This window comes from Alosa sapidissima, chromosome 12, assembly GCF_018492685.1.
Source record: "Alosa sapidissima isolate fAloSap1 chromosome 12, fAloSap1.pri, whole genome shotgun sequence".
Lineage (NCBI taxonomy): Eukaryota > Metazoa > Chordata > Actinopteri > Clupeiformes > Clupeidae > Alosa > Alosa sapidissima.
In genome coordinates this window covers 20,006,091-20,019,807 of record NC_055968.1, presented here as the reverse complement: position 1 = coordinate 20,019,807, position 13,717 = coordinate 20,006,091, and the positions used below count along the sequence as shown (strand labels likewise).

General features: G+C 47.5%; 1 protein-coding gene across 2 annotated transcripts; it reads right to left on the bottom strand.

The window, feature by feature from the left end:
- Positions 1–458: 458 nt before the first annotated feature.
- Positions 459–13,229, bottom strand: ndnf (neuron-derived neurotrophic factor). 2 transcript variants are annotated; one of them, XM_042057950.1, is made up of 4 exons: positions 12,832–13,229; positions 6,292–6,489; positions 5,108–5,238; positions 459–2,739 (listed from the first exon to the last, which is right to left on the bottom strand). In XM_042057950.1, exons 1-4 carry the CDS (start codon positions 12,870–12,872, stop codon positions 1,328–1,330), a joined length of 1,782 nt encoding a protein of 593 aa, XP_041913884.1. In that variant the 5' UTR covers positions 12,873–13,229; the 3' UTR covers positions 459–1,327. The 2 variants fall into 2 exon arrangements, with proteins under 2 accessions (XP_041913884.1, XP_041913885.1); XM_042057951.1 differs by having other exon boundaries at positions 5,114–5,238.
- Between the last annotated feature and the right edge of the window lie 488 nt (positions 13,230–13,717).

Genomic DNA, 13,717 nt, shown 5'->3' with positions numbered 1-13,717 from the left:
CCTGTTAATTATGCAGTGTGTGATTTGGAGCACCGGGGGTTATGAGTGTGTATTCACATGTGCACTCGTATGAGGAGGAATAGTGTGTTTACTTTCAGCTTTCGCTTTGAGCATTCATCTCATAGCGGACGTCATGGTTGGCACATGATTATGTTTGTGTACTCCTACAAGCTTTTGTTGACGGTTGTGTAGGAAATGAGTGCCAAGGACATCTGCATAATTTCTTGTGGTTGTCATAGGCTCTCTCATGACTACATGGGAACATAAAGGTCATATACACCTCTCCGGATGGAAACACATGAACTAATGAGTCACCCTTCTCATATTTCCATTCATGACATCTTGCACAGGAAAGTATACATTGCTGAACTGTATTGATCGTCTATCTATACTGTATATGTCATTGATTAGACTGCATAAATGCTGTCAGAGAGAAACACAACACCGGCAAACAACAGTGGGATTACTTGTCTCTATATTTAGTGTTTATGTACATGGATACTGGCAGAACAACGCTGTACATGGAACACACACAGTGGTAGAACACAGAACACTTTTACAGAGCAGCTCCAGAGCAACACGAACACGGGCTGCGCTACAACGGAACACGGGGGAGAGGGGAGAGGAATGTCTCAACATCGACCAGTCATAGATTTACATTGTCCTCATATCAGTTTATAATTACCATCAAATAACGCAAATGAAAAAAGTAAAATAAAAAAAAACAGCAACAAAATGAACCAGAACAACAGAACAAAGAGGAGGAAGAATAAAATAATTTAAAAAAAACTCTCCTAGACATGTAGTGAGTTATGCTATGAGAGGGAGAGCTGAGGAGAGAATGGGATTGTGTGTGTGTGTGTGTGTGTGTGTGTGTGTGTGTATGTGTGTGTGTAGTGGGGGAGGGCTGGACCTACACAGCTATCTCTGTGGGTCAACGTGACACTCGAGTCAACAGAGAGGACTGACAGGCGGGAGGGACAAACGCAGGATTCATGCAGCAACCGACAGCAACACACATGAGATGAGAGATCCTCCTTCCTCCTCCTCCTCCTCCTCCTCGACACTCAGCCAACCCCACAACCGGCGTCAGCGTGCCAGTGCGAATCCCCCCCGGGCTCTGGCCAAACGTCTCGACTTGGCAATGTAAACATAAATATACAGGTCGGTATCTCTCGCTAAAAGCAGTTCCATCTCGGCCACAAGCCCGCCAGCTGTGTGAGTAGTCAGTCTGTATACACTCCTTAGTAGAATATCACTTAGAGTTAAATAAACTTCTTTTTTTTAATATATATATATAATATATTTCTTCTGTGCAGTCCTTTTTCTAACAGTACTTCCTCGTTTTCACCAGTTTGCTCTGGTACTTTACCGAGTGGCCACTGTGGCCCACCACGTAAACGTCCAGCAGGTAGCTCTTGCCGGCCTCCAGGCCCGTGATGGTTTCTGTGGTGACGGCCTTCTGGAGGTTGGGGCTGTGGAAGTACTTGCAGAGCACCTTCTCGGACTTGCGCCGCGTCTCGGGCCCTGCGCACTGGTTCTGCTCGCGCCGACGCTGCTCCTCGCCGTAGCCCTCCGCCACCTCGCGCCGGTAGACACAGAACTTGTTGCGCTCCTGCGTGCCCAGCCAGGCCACGGTGACGGACGAGCAGGTGCGGAGCTTGTCAAAGGCCTTGATGCGAGTGTCCTCGGGCAGCGACGGGAAGGGCTGCTTGCTGCTGGGCCGCGTGCTGGCCAGGACCTTGAGCGTGGAGGCGCCCTTGCGGCTACCGCGCACCCGAATCAGGTACTTGGCCTTAGCCTTGCCGCGGAGCTGGAACTGCCGGACGCCTTCAACGTTCTGCGAGAGGAGCAGCTTGCCGTCGCGACGCACCTGCACCTGGACGGTGTCCAGGCAGGCGTGGACGAAGAGGGTGACGCGCTGGTGCGAAGAGACGGGCGCAAAGCGCAGGAACTTGGTGCCCTTGCGCTTGATGAAGACGTCGGCCATCTTGCCGTCCTTGAGCTCCACCGTCTTCTGACGAGCCTCCTCTTTGGTGCGGGCGAACGTGCCTACATAGGCCGTGCTGGTGTTGGTGGCGCTGTTCACCGCAAACACGTCAAAGTAGTACTGCGTGTCCGGCTTCAGGTCGGACACGGTGAAGATGTTCTTGTTGCCGATGCACAGTTTCAGGATGTCCGACGTCTTGGGCTTGGGGTTATAGGAGCGAGAGAGTTTGCCGCCCAGCGCCCGATTGGTGGCCAGCGAGCGGTCTTTGCCGAAGTCATTCTCGGACGGCACAAAGCCAAAGTGGGCGAAGTCGAATGGGCTGAAGTCGCGGCCGGGCTTCGGCACGGCCATGAAGGTGTCGTCGGCGCTCATCTTGGCCTCAGCAGCACAGAGGCTCTTGAAGTTGTGCTCCTTGTTGATGACCACGCAGTACTGCACCGGCTGACCCATCAGCACGCCTGTCGGCGTGGGCTTCCAGGCCAGCGTGACGGTGGTGCGGCCCAGTGCCGTCACGTCCACACGCGGGTCGTACGGCAGCTCGGGGTAGGGCTGGTCCGACTCTGGAGTGGTGGTGGCGTACACCTTGAAGTTGCTGTCCTTCTCCGTCGAAAGTATCTCCAGCTGGTAGAGACCGGATGGCGAGCTTGTGGAGATAAAGGATTCCACGTCGTTGCCTTTGTAGGTGAAGAGCTCGGTGCCTTCGTTGGCGGTGACCTGCTGCTTCTGCTGATCCAAAGGCTCAGGCTCACCTGAAAAGTGAAAGAAGAAAATAGGAGTGAGTGAAACATATACAGGGCCTATTCCCTCTTGTAATTACTAATAAAAAAAATACACACAGGATTTTCCTCTTAGCCTTCTCACTAGAGCTAAGCCTTTTTATTATTACTTTTGTTTGCCTGTCTGCTGTTTTTGGACCCTGGTGCAAAATAATTTCCACGGATGCTGAAAATGAGGCGTTTAGCATGTTGACGCTGGTGAGGTCATGCCGTGGCTCCGCGGACCCTTGCGGACGATTAGCCCCTCGCGAGTGTAGCCGGTGTGTTTTCTTTCCAAACATCCCCTCGGATCACAGGGCGCGCATTCACTTTTGCCTTGTCCTGTCCTGGGAAGCCGCGCTACAAAGAGGCTCCTTGTAGCCTCTCTGCATCGGGGGAGCCAGTGGCCGGGGGTTTATTTCAGCCGAGCGGTGGAATCATAATATTATGTTTGTCGACCAGGGAGTGCGCGCCACGGTGCGCTAAATTAACACGAGTCGCGCTCAAAAGATCAGATCCCAGCGGAGGCCGTTTGGCAAACACGGGAAAAGACAGACGGATTATGTATGCATATATTTACACTCCCTGAGCGTTTATGCTTCACTTTCGATCAGACACCGGAGGGGAAAAAAACAAGAGCAAATTTCTCGCTTGTCAGAGAGCAACAAAAACTGACACAGACCAAATGCCAAGTTCCCTCTTGCAGGAATGCGCTGCGAGGTCTGAGTACTTATCAATATATCTCTTTCAGTCTGAGGCATTCTGAGCCAAGTTTTGATATTATCAAACCCCTCCACGCTCCAAAGGGAGGAGGCCAATTGCACAGTACCTAACGAAAGGCAAGCAGAGACCGAGCACGCACACACACACACACACACACACACACACACACACACACACTCACACACACATCAAATCAGTGTTCAAACTGAATGATTAGTCTGTGTTCCATCAGTTGAGCTAAAAGTACAGGCGCACAAGTCGAGTAGTGTTGGGATTCCCGTGTCTGGAAATCATTAATTTCCTTCCCAAGACAGCCACAGCAGCGAGGGACCCAGATATTTTCCCGACTCGCAAAAATGTTTTCTGAATGCTCTCCAGTGTAATTACACGTATGTGCACCATGTTACATCAAATGAATCTCTGCGTGTTCACACAATCGCCCGACACATTGGGACAAATTGACAAACATGATGACAAACTGTTATGCAGGAATCCTGACACAGAACACACACACACGCACGCACGCACACACACACACACACACACGCACACACGCACACACACACACACACACACACACACAGTAAAACCACTACTCTGTTCTTAAGTCTAATGGGACTGGGACTCATTGATTTCTTATGTTTTCAGATCGTGTCCAGATGGAGAGAAAGACAGACAGAGAGACGGAGAGAGACAGAGAAAGAAGAGAAGAGAAAAGTAAAAGGGAGGAAAGAAAGAGAGAATAGAAGCACGAGGGAGTGAGAACAAGAGAGACCGTGACCAAGGAAAGGGAGAGAGAGCAGGAACGCAAAAGAAAAGCCTTTGATGGCAAGACGAGGGGGCTAGAAAAAGAGGGAGGGAAGGGTCATGACCTTTTTTCTTGAATTATGCACAGAGATGATTGGGATGAGGAGAGGAATTCTAACAGGCTCTATTCACCCTCTCTCCTGCCGTCATTCAGTCTCTGGGACCAGGGCTGCTCTTTTTCAGTTCCGCACAGCCTCTCTCTCTCTTACTCATTCACCCACACACACACGCACGCACGCATGCACACGCTCGCACACCCACACACACAGACACACACACACACATGCGTCAGGTGCGGCTCAGGCAGACGTCAGGTGTGGTCAGTCTCTCTGGGAGCTCATTAATGGCTGGTCTAAAAACAGCCACCTTCTCGCGACTTGGAGCCACCACATCAAAGGCGACACCCGGCTCCTTCATAGCCGAGTCCATTTAACGAGATGCCTTGCAAGGCCCCATTTATCCGGCTCTCCAACTCCCTATCCACCAGGCTTGTGCAAAATTCCAGAATTGCATTGAAACTGGCTCTTAAATTCCAATTTAATTCTTGAATTTCACTTGCATTTCAATTGAGGTAGCAAACAGGAAGCAGAATTGTAATTCGAATTGTGCACAACCCTGCTATCTACACCCGTGAATGCACCCTCCTCAATATCTGACAAGTGTCAAGCGTTACTTGAGGTGCTAAGTCTCATATACCTTCCAAGGACTCTCACATCAGCAGTTATCGGTCTATCCTATGAAATATATCACTAATTACAGTGTAAACACGTGTTGTCAGCAGGCCCTGTCTTGAGCGTGTGTTGTAAGTCGTGGACGAAGTCGTCGTGCTGACCTTTACCTGATCCTTCTCCACTGGCCTCCTCTGGTAGCTCCTGAAGGGTGAGTTTCCACTCCAGAGGAGCGTCACAGGGCGTGACCGTCACAGATAGAGGTGTGTTGTCCTCCTCCACCACAAAGTAGTACCTGCCGAGACCGGACACAGAGCAACAGAGAGTTTAGAGTAAAGCAAAGGGGTTGTTGTTGCAAAAGATATTTCACGCCTGTTCTGGACAATGTTTGACATCTTAAATAGCCGTGAAAAATATGTTATTGTCATGGTAAATTAATCATTAACCATTTAACAACCACTTCTGCAACCACAATTCCTCAACTTTTAATTGCTTGCCACAGTTCCACCATATTAAGACTGCAGGGCCTTTTATTCTCTGAACAATTGCTGAGGCTTAAGACTGAGTACAATAGATAGGAATATATTTTTTACACTGCCAAATGACGTATTATCATTTAAAATAACGTTTTTATCGGTATACATGTGCTATAAACAATGTCCATTGCTTAAAGGAACCATATTGGTTATTTCAAACTCTGCTGAAGTCTGTATTCTGTCTGAAGAAATCTAGTAACTCTAACAGCCCCCGACTCCATCTCCTTTAACCCTAGGGCCCTCAAGGGAGGAGAAAGGAAGGGTCTTCTCATGACCATTCACTGGTAACATGTTGAATATAATTAAATCTACTCAGACTCCCCTCCCCCATCCTTCACCGATCCTGTTCTGGAGCAGATGAATCCCCTAACTCTCTGAGGGGTATATGGACTAAGGCATACACACGCGCACACACACACACACACACACACACACACACACACACACACACACACACACACCATTTTTTCTGTCCCTGCACTTGCAGAGTGCTCCTCGATCGACACTGACCTTCTCTCAATCACTTGAACATCATTTTTGCGAGCCTCTCATCCATAATGCATACCCAGGCCTCGTCAGACGCATGTTCACTAATGCTTTCCACATCCCCCTGTTCCCCATACGTGACCAGAAGAAACACACACACACACACACACACACTGGTGAAAATACATGAAACTGAGGCCAAGATGAGTTGAGGTATAACCCCCCCTGTCTAGGGTGACTGCTAATATTTTAGCTAGGCTTTCATAATGGAGGGTTTCCACTCCCTCACAGTTAGCCACGGCTGACCGCAGACAGATGGCCGGTACCTTTTGGGCGTGTCTCTGAAGAGGTAGCCGCTGATCTCCGCTCCGTCGGGCATGACGGACGAGTCGTGGAACACAGCCTTGTCACGGATCTGCATCTGGAAGAGGCCCTCATCTCGAGTGGGCAGCTTCTGGGCCACCATCCCCTGCACCAGCACCAGGGTCAGGAGCAGGCTGACTGGACCGGAGCACATTCTCAATCTGCGGGAGAGACGGGGAAAAAAAGACAACCATTCCATTACAATTCCCGACATTCTGACCACATGGGAAAAAATGCATGATGCATCCATGTACTACAAACTTCTGACTAGTATGATTATCAGATTACTCAAAGTGTTCTCAGGGCTGTGCTTTCCACTGCCCTTTCAAATGCATGCAGTAGCGCATACCAGTGGCCTCCCCCATAAACGAACACCTTGCAATTATGCAGCCCGAGCTATACGAATGGCTCTCTGCCACGGTACATAATAGGGTTGCCTAAGTCCACACTAACGCGAGTGAGGAAGCACCACATACCAACATGACCAGGCAGCTCCAGCTGAGACGGCCGAACTAACGCAGCTGTGCTTTGCCTTCGGGCCCCAACACCTCAGGACATGGTGCTGAAACTCATCTCACATGTGTGGGTCAAGACCCAGCTCTGAGCTTGAAGACATCTCTACTTCCTGGAGAAGGGCCGCAGTTACACTGTGGCTCGTGTGTAAGCCTTGTGCAGCGTGTGTATAGTGGCTTGGGAGTGTGTGTGGAGCTGATTGCCGTTAGTGAAGGAAGTTCCCAAAGTTGGACAGCGCAGATCCATACTCATCCCACTGCAATGTTAACATGGCCATTATCTATCTGTCTTCAGAGCCCAGTGTTTCCCATACATTGACTTATTTGTGGCGGCCCACCACAATATCAACATTGACCACCACACAATGATTTTTAAGGTTGTACTAAATTGTGCTTAAATCTGGTTCATCATAACCACGCTACGCTAATTTGTTAAAAACTGTTGAATTCAAGTTAATTCTGTAAACCTACCACCACAAATAGAATTCAGTTCTGTGGGAAACACTGAGAGCCACATACTCTGGGTAAAATGCATGATGGCGTGGGGAATGGCTAAGCAGGCTTTCTCTCCCTCTTTCTCTCCCTCTCTCTCTCTCACTGCCATCCCTCTCTGTTTTCGCCTCCTGCTCTCTTCCTCTGGCGAAAGGAGCGCTCGGAAGATATCCTCTGTCTATTGATTTGACCACATTGATTGCAGCTGATGGGAAAGCCAAATCCCCACTGATTTAATCAGGCTAATGATGGCAGATTAGCCAGATACTTTACTGCCATTTACTGCAAGTGAGAGGCTGTCCTTTTAATGACCCTTCCACTCTCCCTTTTCTCTCTTCAATTCCTCTCTCTCTCTTCACTGTCTTGTGTTATTCTCTCACTTTCTCGTCTACTTCCCGTGGCTCTGTTTTAGTTTTTCTCACACTGGGACACCTTCTAAATCATCCCGAGACAAGCATGTCGGTTATCAGCAGAAACATCAGACGCTGGACACACTTCCCTTGCTGTAAAGCATGACTTTTATTGCTCTGTTACCCCTTCTTTATCGCACATGGCGCGCACCGAGGCCTACAACAGCCTCTCAGAAGCAGCGGCAGCATTCATACCAGGCTTCCATACATAGTGTGAGGGGGTGATGGGTGGGTGGGTGTTGGGTGGGGTGGCTGTAGGATTGCGGGGCGGCCTTACAAGTGACACTTTGAGGTTTGACTCCCAGAGAACAGATCCTTATCTCCTCCTCTTGTCTCGTTTCACTTCAGAAGCGTGTCGGGAGGAACAAAGACGTGTCTATTTTTACCCGGGGACAGCTCGGAGGTGCAGAGAGTGCTGTGCTCATTTACAATCTCTCCTTAAGGAGAGGCGCAAGCCTCTAATAGGCAGCCGGCCACACAAGTCAAACAGTTCAGCTTGGCTTAGAAGTCAATGGAGTGTCCAGTGGCGTCGCTAATTTAGGAGTTGACAGCTAAAAGGATTATTTTGTCTGATATCATTTAAGTAACAGTATCTAGTATGTTAAGTAACTTGTATCTATGTGGGGTCATTTGTTTGGCTGTGGTATCCTCTCTACTCTCTTCTCTAGTTCAGATTCAACTGGGTGATCCGGTTCATCTTCCTCATCACTCTGGAGTCTAAGTGGCCTCTCCACAATGTGGGCTTGTACAGTTCTTTAAAGTTCTGCATGGTTCCTCTGCATGGGCTTGGGTAATTCCCAGGCCAAAGAGAACTCCCATACAAAAATAAAACTTCAAAAAAACTGCATCTGGAACAAATAAGCCCTAATGTTTAATTAGAGCAATGGAGAATGTCTGATCGTAATTTCGGGGAGGATAATTTGAAGGCAGAGTCAGCCACAATCGTGTCAACTTTGTTTTGCTGCTGGTTTTTATTTATTTATATATTCATTTATTTTTCAATTTCATTCCGACAGGAACTTTGTTCAAAACTTGAAGCACTTGTGGGCCATAAAGAATGAAATAAAAAAAATGTATATCAGATGCATGATAAATAGGAGGTTCTGGCAGCTAAAAGAAAAGGGCTTCTGGGGGTCGAGTGGATAATGCCGAACAGCTTAAACTCTCAAAGCATAATGGGAAATAATCTGCTGAATGGCTCTCTTTGACTGTTAATCACTTACAGTAGAGGACCATTGATCCCAATAGCAACAACCCCTTTTCATGCCCACACAATTACATTTGGTGAAATTTGGACAATTTCGCAAATCATTGCTGTGACCGTGACTCATTTAACGGTCTTTACAGGTGCCCTGTGATCTTTATGGTCATTCAGAAACAAAACAAAAAAGCAAATGCTAGAACTATTATCCCCTGAACTGTTGACATGGGCATAATTACACTATACTACAGTCCTCAGTGGAATTCAAGAATTGAAAAGCACAGCAGTGCTTACAGTGTGTAAACTGTGTAAATTCCTCCTTAATGGCTTTCCACTGTGGTGTGCTCTTCACAACAGCCGGATAAAATTTCTCCAAATGTTGCTAACCATGTGAAAATAAACAGTGACACCACTGAGGGCATATTTCACACAGTCGATGTGTTATCACTTACTCATGACAAGTGAAAACAATTGCGTATTCGTTAATGTGATAAGATCATTGTGGGTGGCGTACAGCACACGCTCTGTTAGTCTTTCACCTTGATTAATCTCATCAGATGTGAGGTGTAAATGAGCTGGTGTGAGATTGTTAATCACGGAAAGGACGAAAAGTAAATCAATCTGGCTCTCGGTGTGAAGAGGAAATTGTTGTTGAGCATGTGTATCACACTGTCCAAAGGGGATACATGATTGACAGCAAGCACAGCAGAGCCACTGAGTGAAATCCCCCCTCCCCTCTCTGTCTCTCTCTCTCTCTCTTTCTCTCTCTGCCTCTCATTAATGCTACAGTGGTTCATCGCCATGGTATGTGCGCTCACTGGAATACCCCGTCCATTACAAAATACAGCAGCACAATATACACACACACACCACCAAATCTGATACAGGCCCCGTGTGTGAGTCAATGAGTCACAGCGAGGTTACTAACCTCAATAGCTCCCTTTCAGTGGATATTTATTTGTATGGTCATATTGCTGTCTCCCTCCACTGCCCAGCCAACACAGCTACATGTCCTGCCTGCTGAACCCACATGGAGACCATTAGAAGAAGAGGAGGAGTAGGAGTAGGAGGTGGTGGTGGAGGAGGAGGAGGAGGAGGAGAGACACTTTAATTTAAACACAAATAAAGAGGCATTTCGGATTCCACCCAGGCAGACTCTTGGTAGCGCTCCTGTAAACCTGGCGTCTGTGTGTTTCCTTGCGCCACACTCAAGACGAGAGATTTACAAGAGCCTGACGGACTTGCATAAAGCAAGGCTCCGTTTCCGTGACAGAGCCAAAATGAGAGTCGGGAAGGTAAAGACATGGAGAGGGAGGGAGGGAAAGAGAGAGAGAACAGAGAGAGAACACAGAGAGAGAGAAAGAGAGAGAGAGAGAGAGAGAGAGAGAGAGAACAGAGACTACACCGCAGTTCTTTTCCCCAAAACACACTAGACCTGCACCAAACTGGAACAGATGTGCACGGCAGCCAAACCCGAATTTGCACCGACGTTCCAGGAAAGCCAAACTTTAGGAATGTTGATGAATTGGTATAGAGCATGATTACGGCACAATTCCAAGAACAAGTCCTAGACCAAAAAATTATTTTCGCATCCAGTCAGAATGGTTGCCCAGTATTGTTAATAGAAGGGCTAATTTTCTGAGTCCAATTTATTTCTTTGGAAATCCAGTATATTAAAGAGAAAATGTAGGCTGAGGGAGTAGTAGGCCCACTCTCAAAACACCACCTGGCCAGCATCACTGATTCTAATGTCACTCAGCCAAAGCAGACTACCTCATTCTACCGCAGAGTGACTTGACGTGTCCTGGAAAAAAAGCCCGGAGGAACATCATATAACCCCTTTTCTCTTCTTTGGCACAGGGAGAGGAGAGAGCCCATTCTGTGCTCTGCTTCTGAGTCACTGCCTTCCCATCTATCTCCAGGGCCCCGGCAGTAAGTGTGGCATCCTGGAATGCTCCTTAGCGGAGTGGGGGCAAGGTCAGAGGGCACCCTCTATTACTCCTCTACAAATGAGGCATTCAAATGAAGGGCCCACCTCTGACTGATGTGAACTTTCTTGCTGTCATTGTGACGGGAGGGGAAGATCACACAGATTACCCAACGGAGAGAGGGGGATGAGGGGTAGGGCTGTGGGTGTGGGTGTGGGTGGGGGTGGGGAGGAGGAAAGCCCCCCCATGGGAATTTTGCGTCCCACCCCGCCACCCATCAGCATATCAAGGACGAGGGCACCGAATGGAGCATCGTGAGAAATCAGTCAATCACGTCCCCATTCCCTGACATCAGCGAAAGACTCCCTTTTCAACAACAAAAAGAGGAGGCAAAAGAAGGAGTATCTGGGGGGAAACAGCACTTGTTAAGTTTGCATGAGGGTGCACACAATTGTGGCCGTTTCCCAAGCAAGTGTCCAAGAATGTTTGCTGAACAGGTATGGAAATGAGGGGAAAACGTATGAATTAAGAAAGGATTAATCCCAGGCTAGGAAATCCCTAATCTCCCACCTACAGGACGTGACATCCAGCCCCAGCTGTCTGCACAAAGGCGATCGCAGCAGAGACTGTATATCCTTCGCTGCCTGTCAGAGTGCCGGATGCATAAATGGCTATAGCAACACTGGCGGAATTCTTTCAGCCCTGTGTTTTCATATGCAAATTGAGGTTTAGTTACGGTATGCAACACAGACCTTCCCATTTTAAGACTTTTTTGTTCATGATTCATTCTCCTGAGAAAGTATACGGGAAGCAGAGTGGCTTTGCTTCACTTTTAAATACAGTTATTCAAATCCCCATTATATTCCCAAGGCCAAGATGGACAAGAAAATGGACATTATTTTTTTCCTGCACAAAACAAAGAAACAAGACACAGAATGTCTATATGACAGTAAATATTGAATCAACAACTCATCACAGAAACATTTCAAAATCCTCTGACAACTAAAGAAAACATGAGCTGTCAAAAAAAACCTATTTCAGTTTTTTCCCCAAATCGAGTTCCATAGTTTACATCCATTCTACAATGATACACAGTTCCACAGATAAATGTACAATGACATGTAGAATGTTTTGAAGAAAATCACATATTAAACTTTAAAGTGGAATTTTGTGTGGTTTTCACTGATTGCAAAAATCAGGGCCAAATGCTGCTGTCAGGCTCTTGCAGGTGCGTACATTTGTCAGTCAGGTAGATTAATTACAACTAGAAAATAATAAAACAAACATTTCTCCTGCATATTTTCGGTGACGGGTCAGTGTCTACAACACTATAAAACCGACAGGCTGGGGAAATGTATGCCCAACACTATAGAAAGGGGCGAGGACGCATACTGATGAATTGCGTGTGGCGGCTTAGGACGGCGCTCGGTCACCTCTGAGAGCATGGGAACCCCATCATGAGCACAAAGCGGAGCGTCTCGGCCCCCGAACCCGTGGACACTGCCTTCCGCGTGTCCTTTTTAACTCCTTCAAAAAGTTCATGTCTTCCGCGCGACATTCAGTCATGCTCCCCCCTGACGTACAGCCAGTCGGAGGAACCAAATTAAAGGAGCGTGCGAGCTCGGGCTTGATTTGAAATGTGTTTGAAACCCTTAACTTCCCGGAGTTGTAAACCGCAAAACCCCTTCCCTCGCTCACTGGCAGCCCTTTCAAAGGCAGCCGTTCTTTATTCGGAGAGTCCCTCTGTTTCTTGTCTTCTCCCCTCATCTCTTAACTGCCAAAGTCTTCGCAAATGTTTTACGAATCATTCAACCACTAATTATGAAAAGGCAGATGCAGACACGCGAGTTTTTTTTTTTATTTCTTCATGCAACTGAATTCCAGTTAGTCATTACATTCAAATATACCCGTCAAATAGCCTATTAACAGTGTTTTCCAATATTCTTATAAATTGTCTTACCTTATTGACCTGCTCAGTGATGTGGGAGACATTTTGAACATTCGTCCGAACCAAGATTATGTGTTTCAGTTCAATTTGCGCAAAGTAAAGAAAAGTAAATGTGTGGGGATGCGAGTTGACAGTATTCAAACGCGCAATAAAGTTGTCCTATTTCTGATCCCGGTAGAATCCTCAGTTCTGGTGCGGTAGCAATGGGATTACAGCTCTTGGTGCGTGCACTCACATCTAGCGGATTTAGCTTGTCCCAAAAGTCTGAAGGTATCCTGAGTTTTGGCAGAGTGTACCTCCCCTGCCGTGCGGACGCTTCAGAGACTCCGTCTAAACTGAGAGGCGAACTGGTGCGAACTCAGTCTCTCCCCGCTCTCAAGAGTGACTCCCAAAAGCCAGCCCACTCCTCCTGGACAACACGGCCCCAACAAACATAAAACCCAACCAGACTCCCTCCATAACCTGCATCTGGCCTATCACAGATAGACCAGCGAGCTCTCTGATGATATCACTTTATGAATGAAAAACAAGTTAAGAAAATGTTGATGTCATTGTTAGTGGAAGATGAGCATCGCTCATTTGCAACAGCACTAAATCTGGTGGGCCACATTGGTTGACCTATCTGTCATTTAACGACAATTGGCATCCATGCCCAATCAGTTTTAATTATATGTGCTTCAGTTCGTTAAGTTTGATAGGTGGTGTCTACGCCCAAATGCAGGAGCATTGGACGTTGCCAGAAAAACAGCTGAAAATGTTCGTTTGAAATGCTTTGTCTATGCCTGTCAGGTTTATTTCAGGGAGGGGATTCCCTCGAAGTTTCTCCGCAAAGAGACTTGTTTACAGCGTTAGGATTACACTTCAGCAGCACCCTTTCTTCAAGTCACGCAACGCCCAA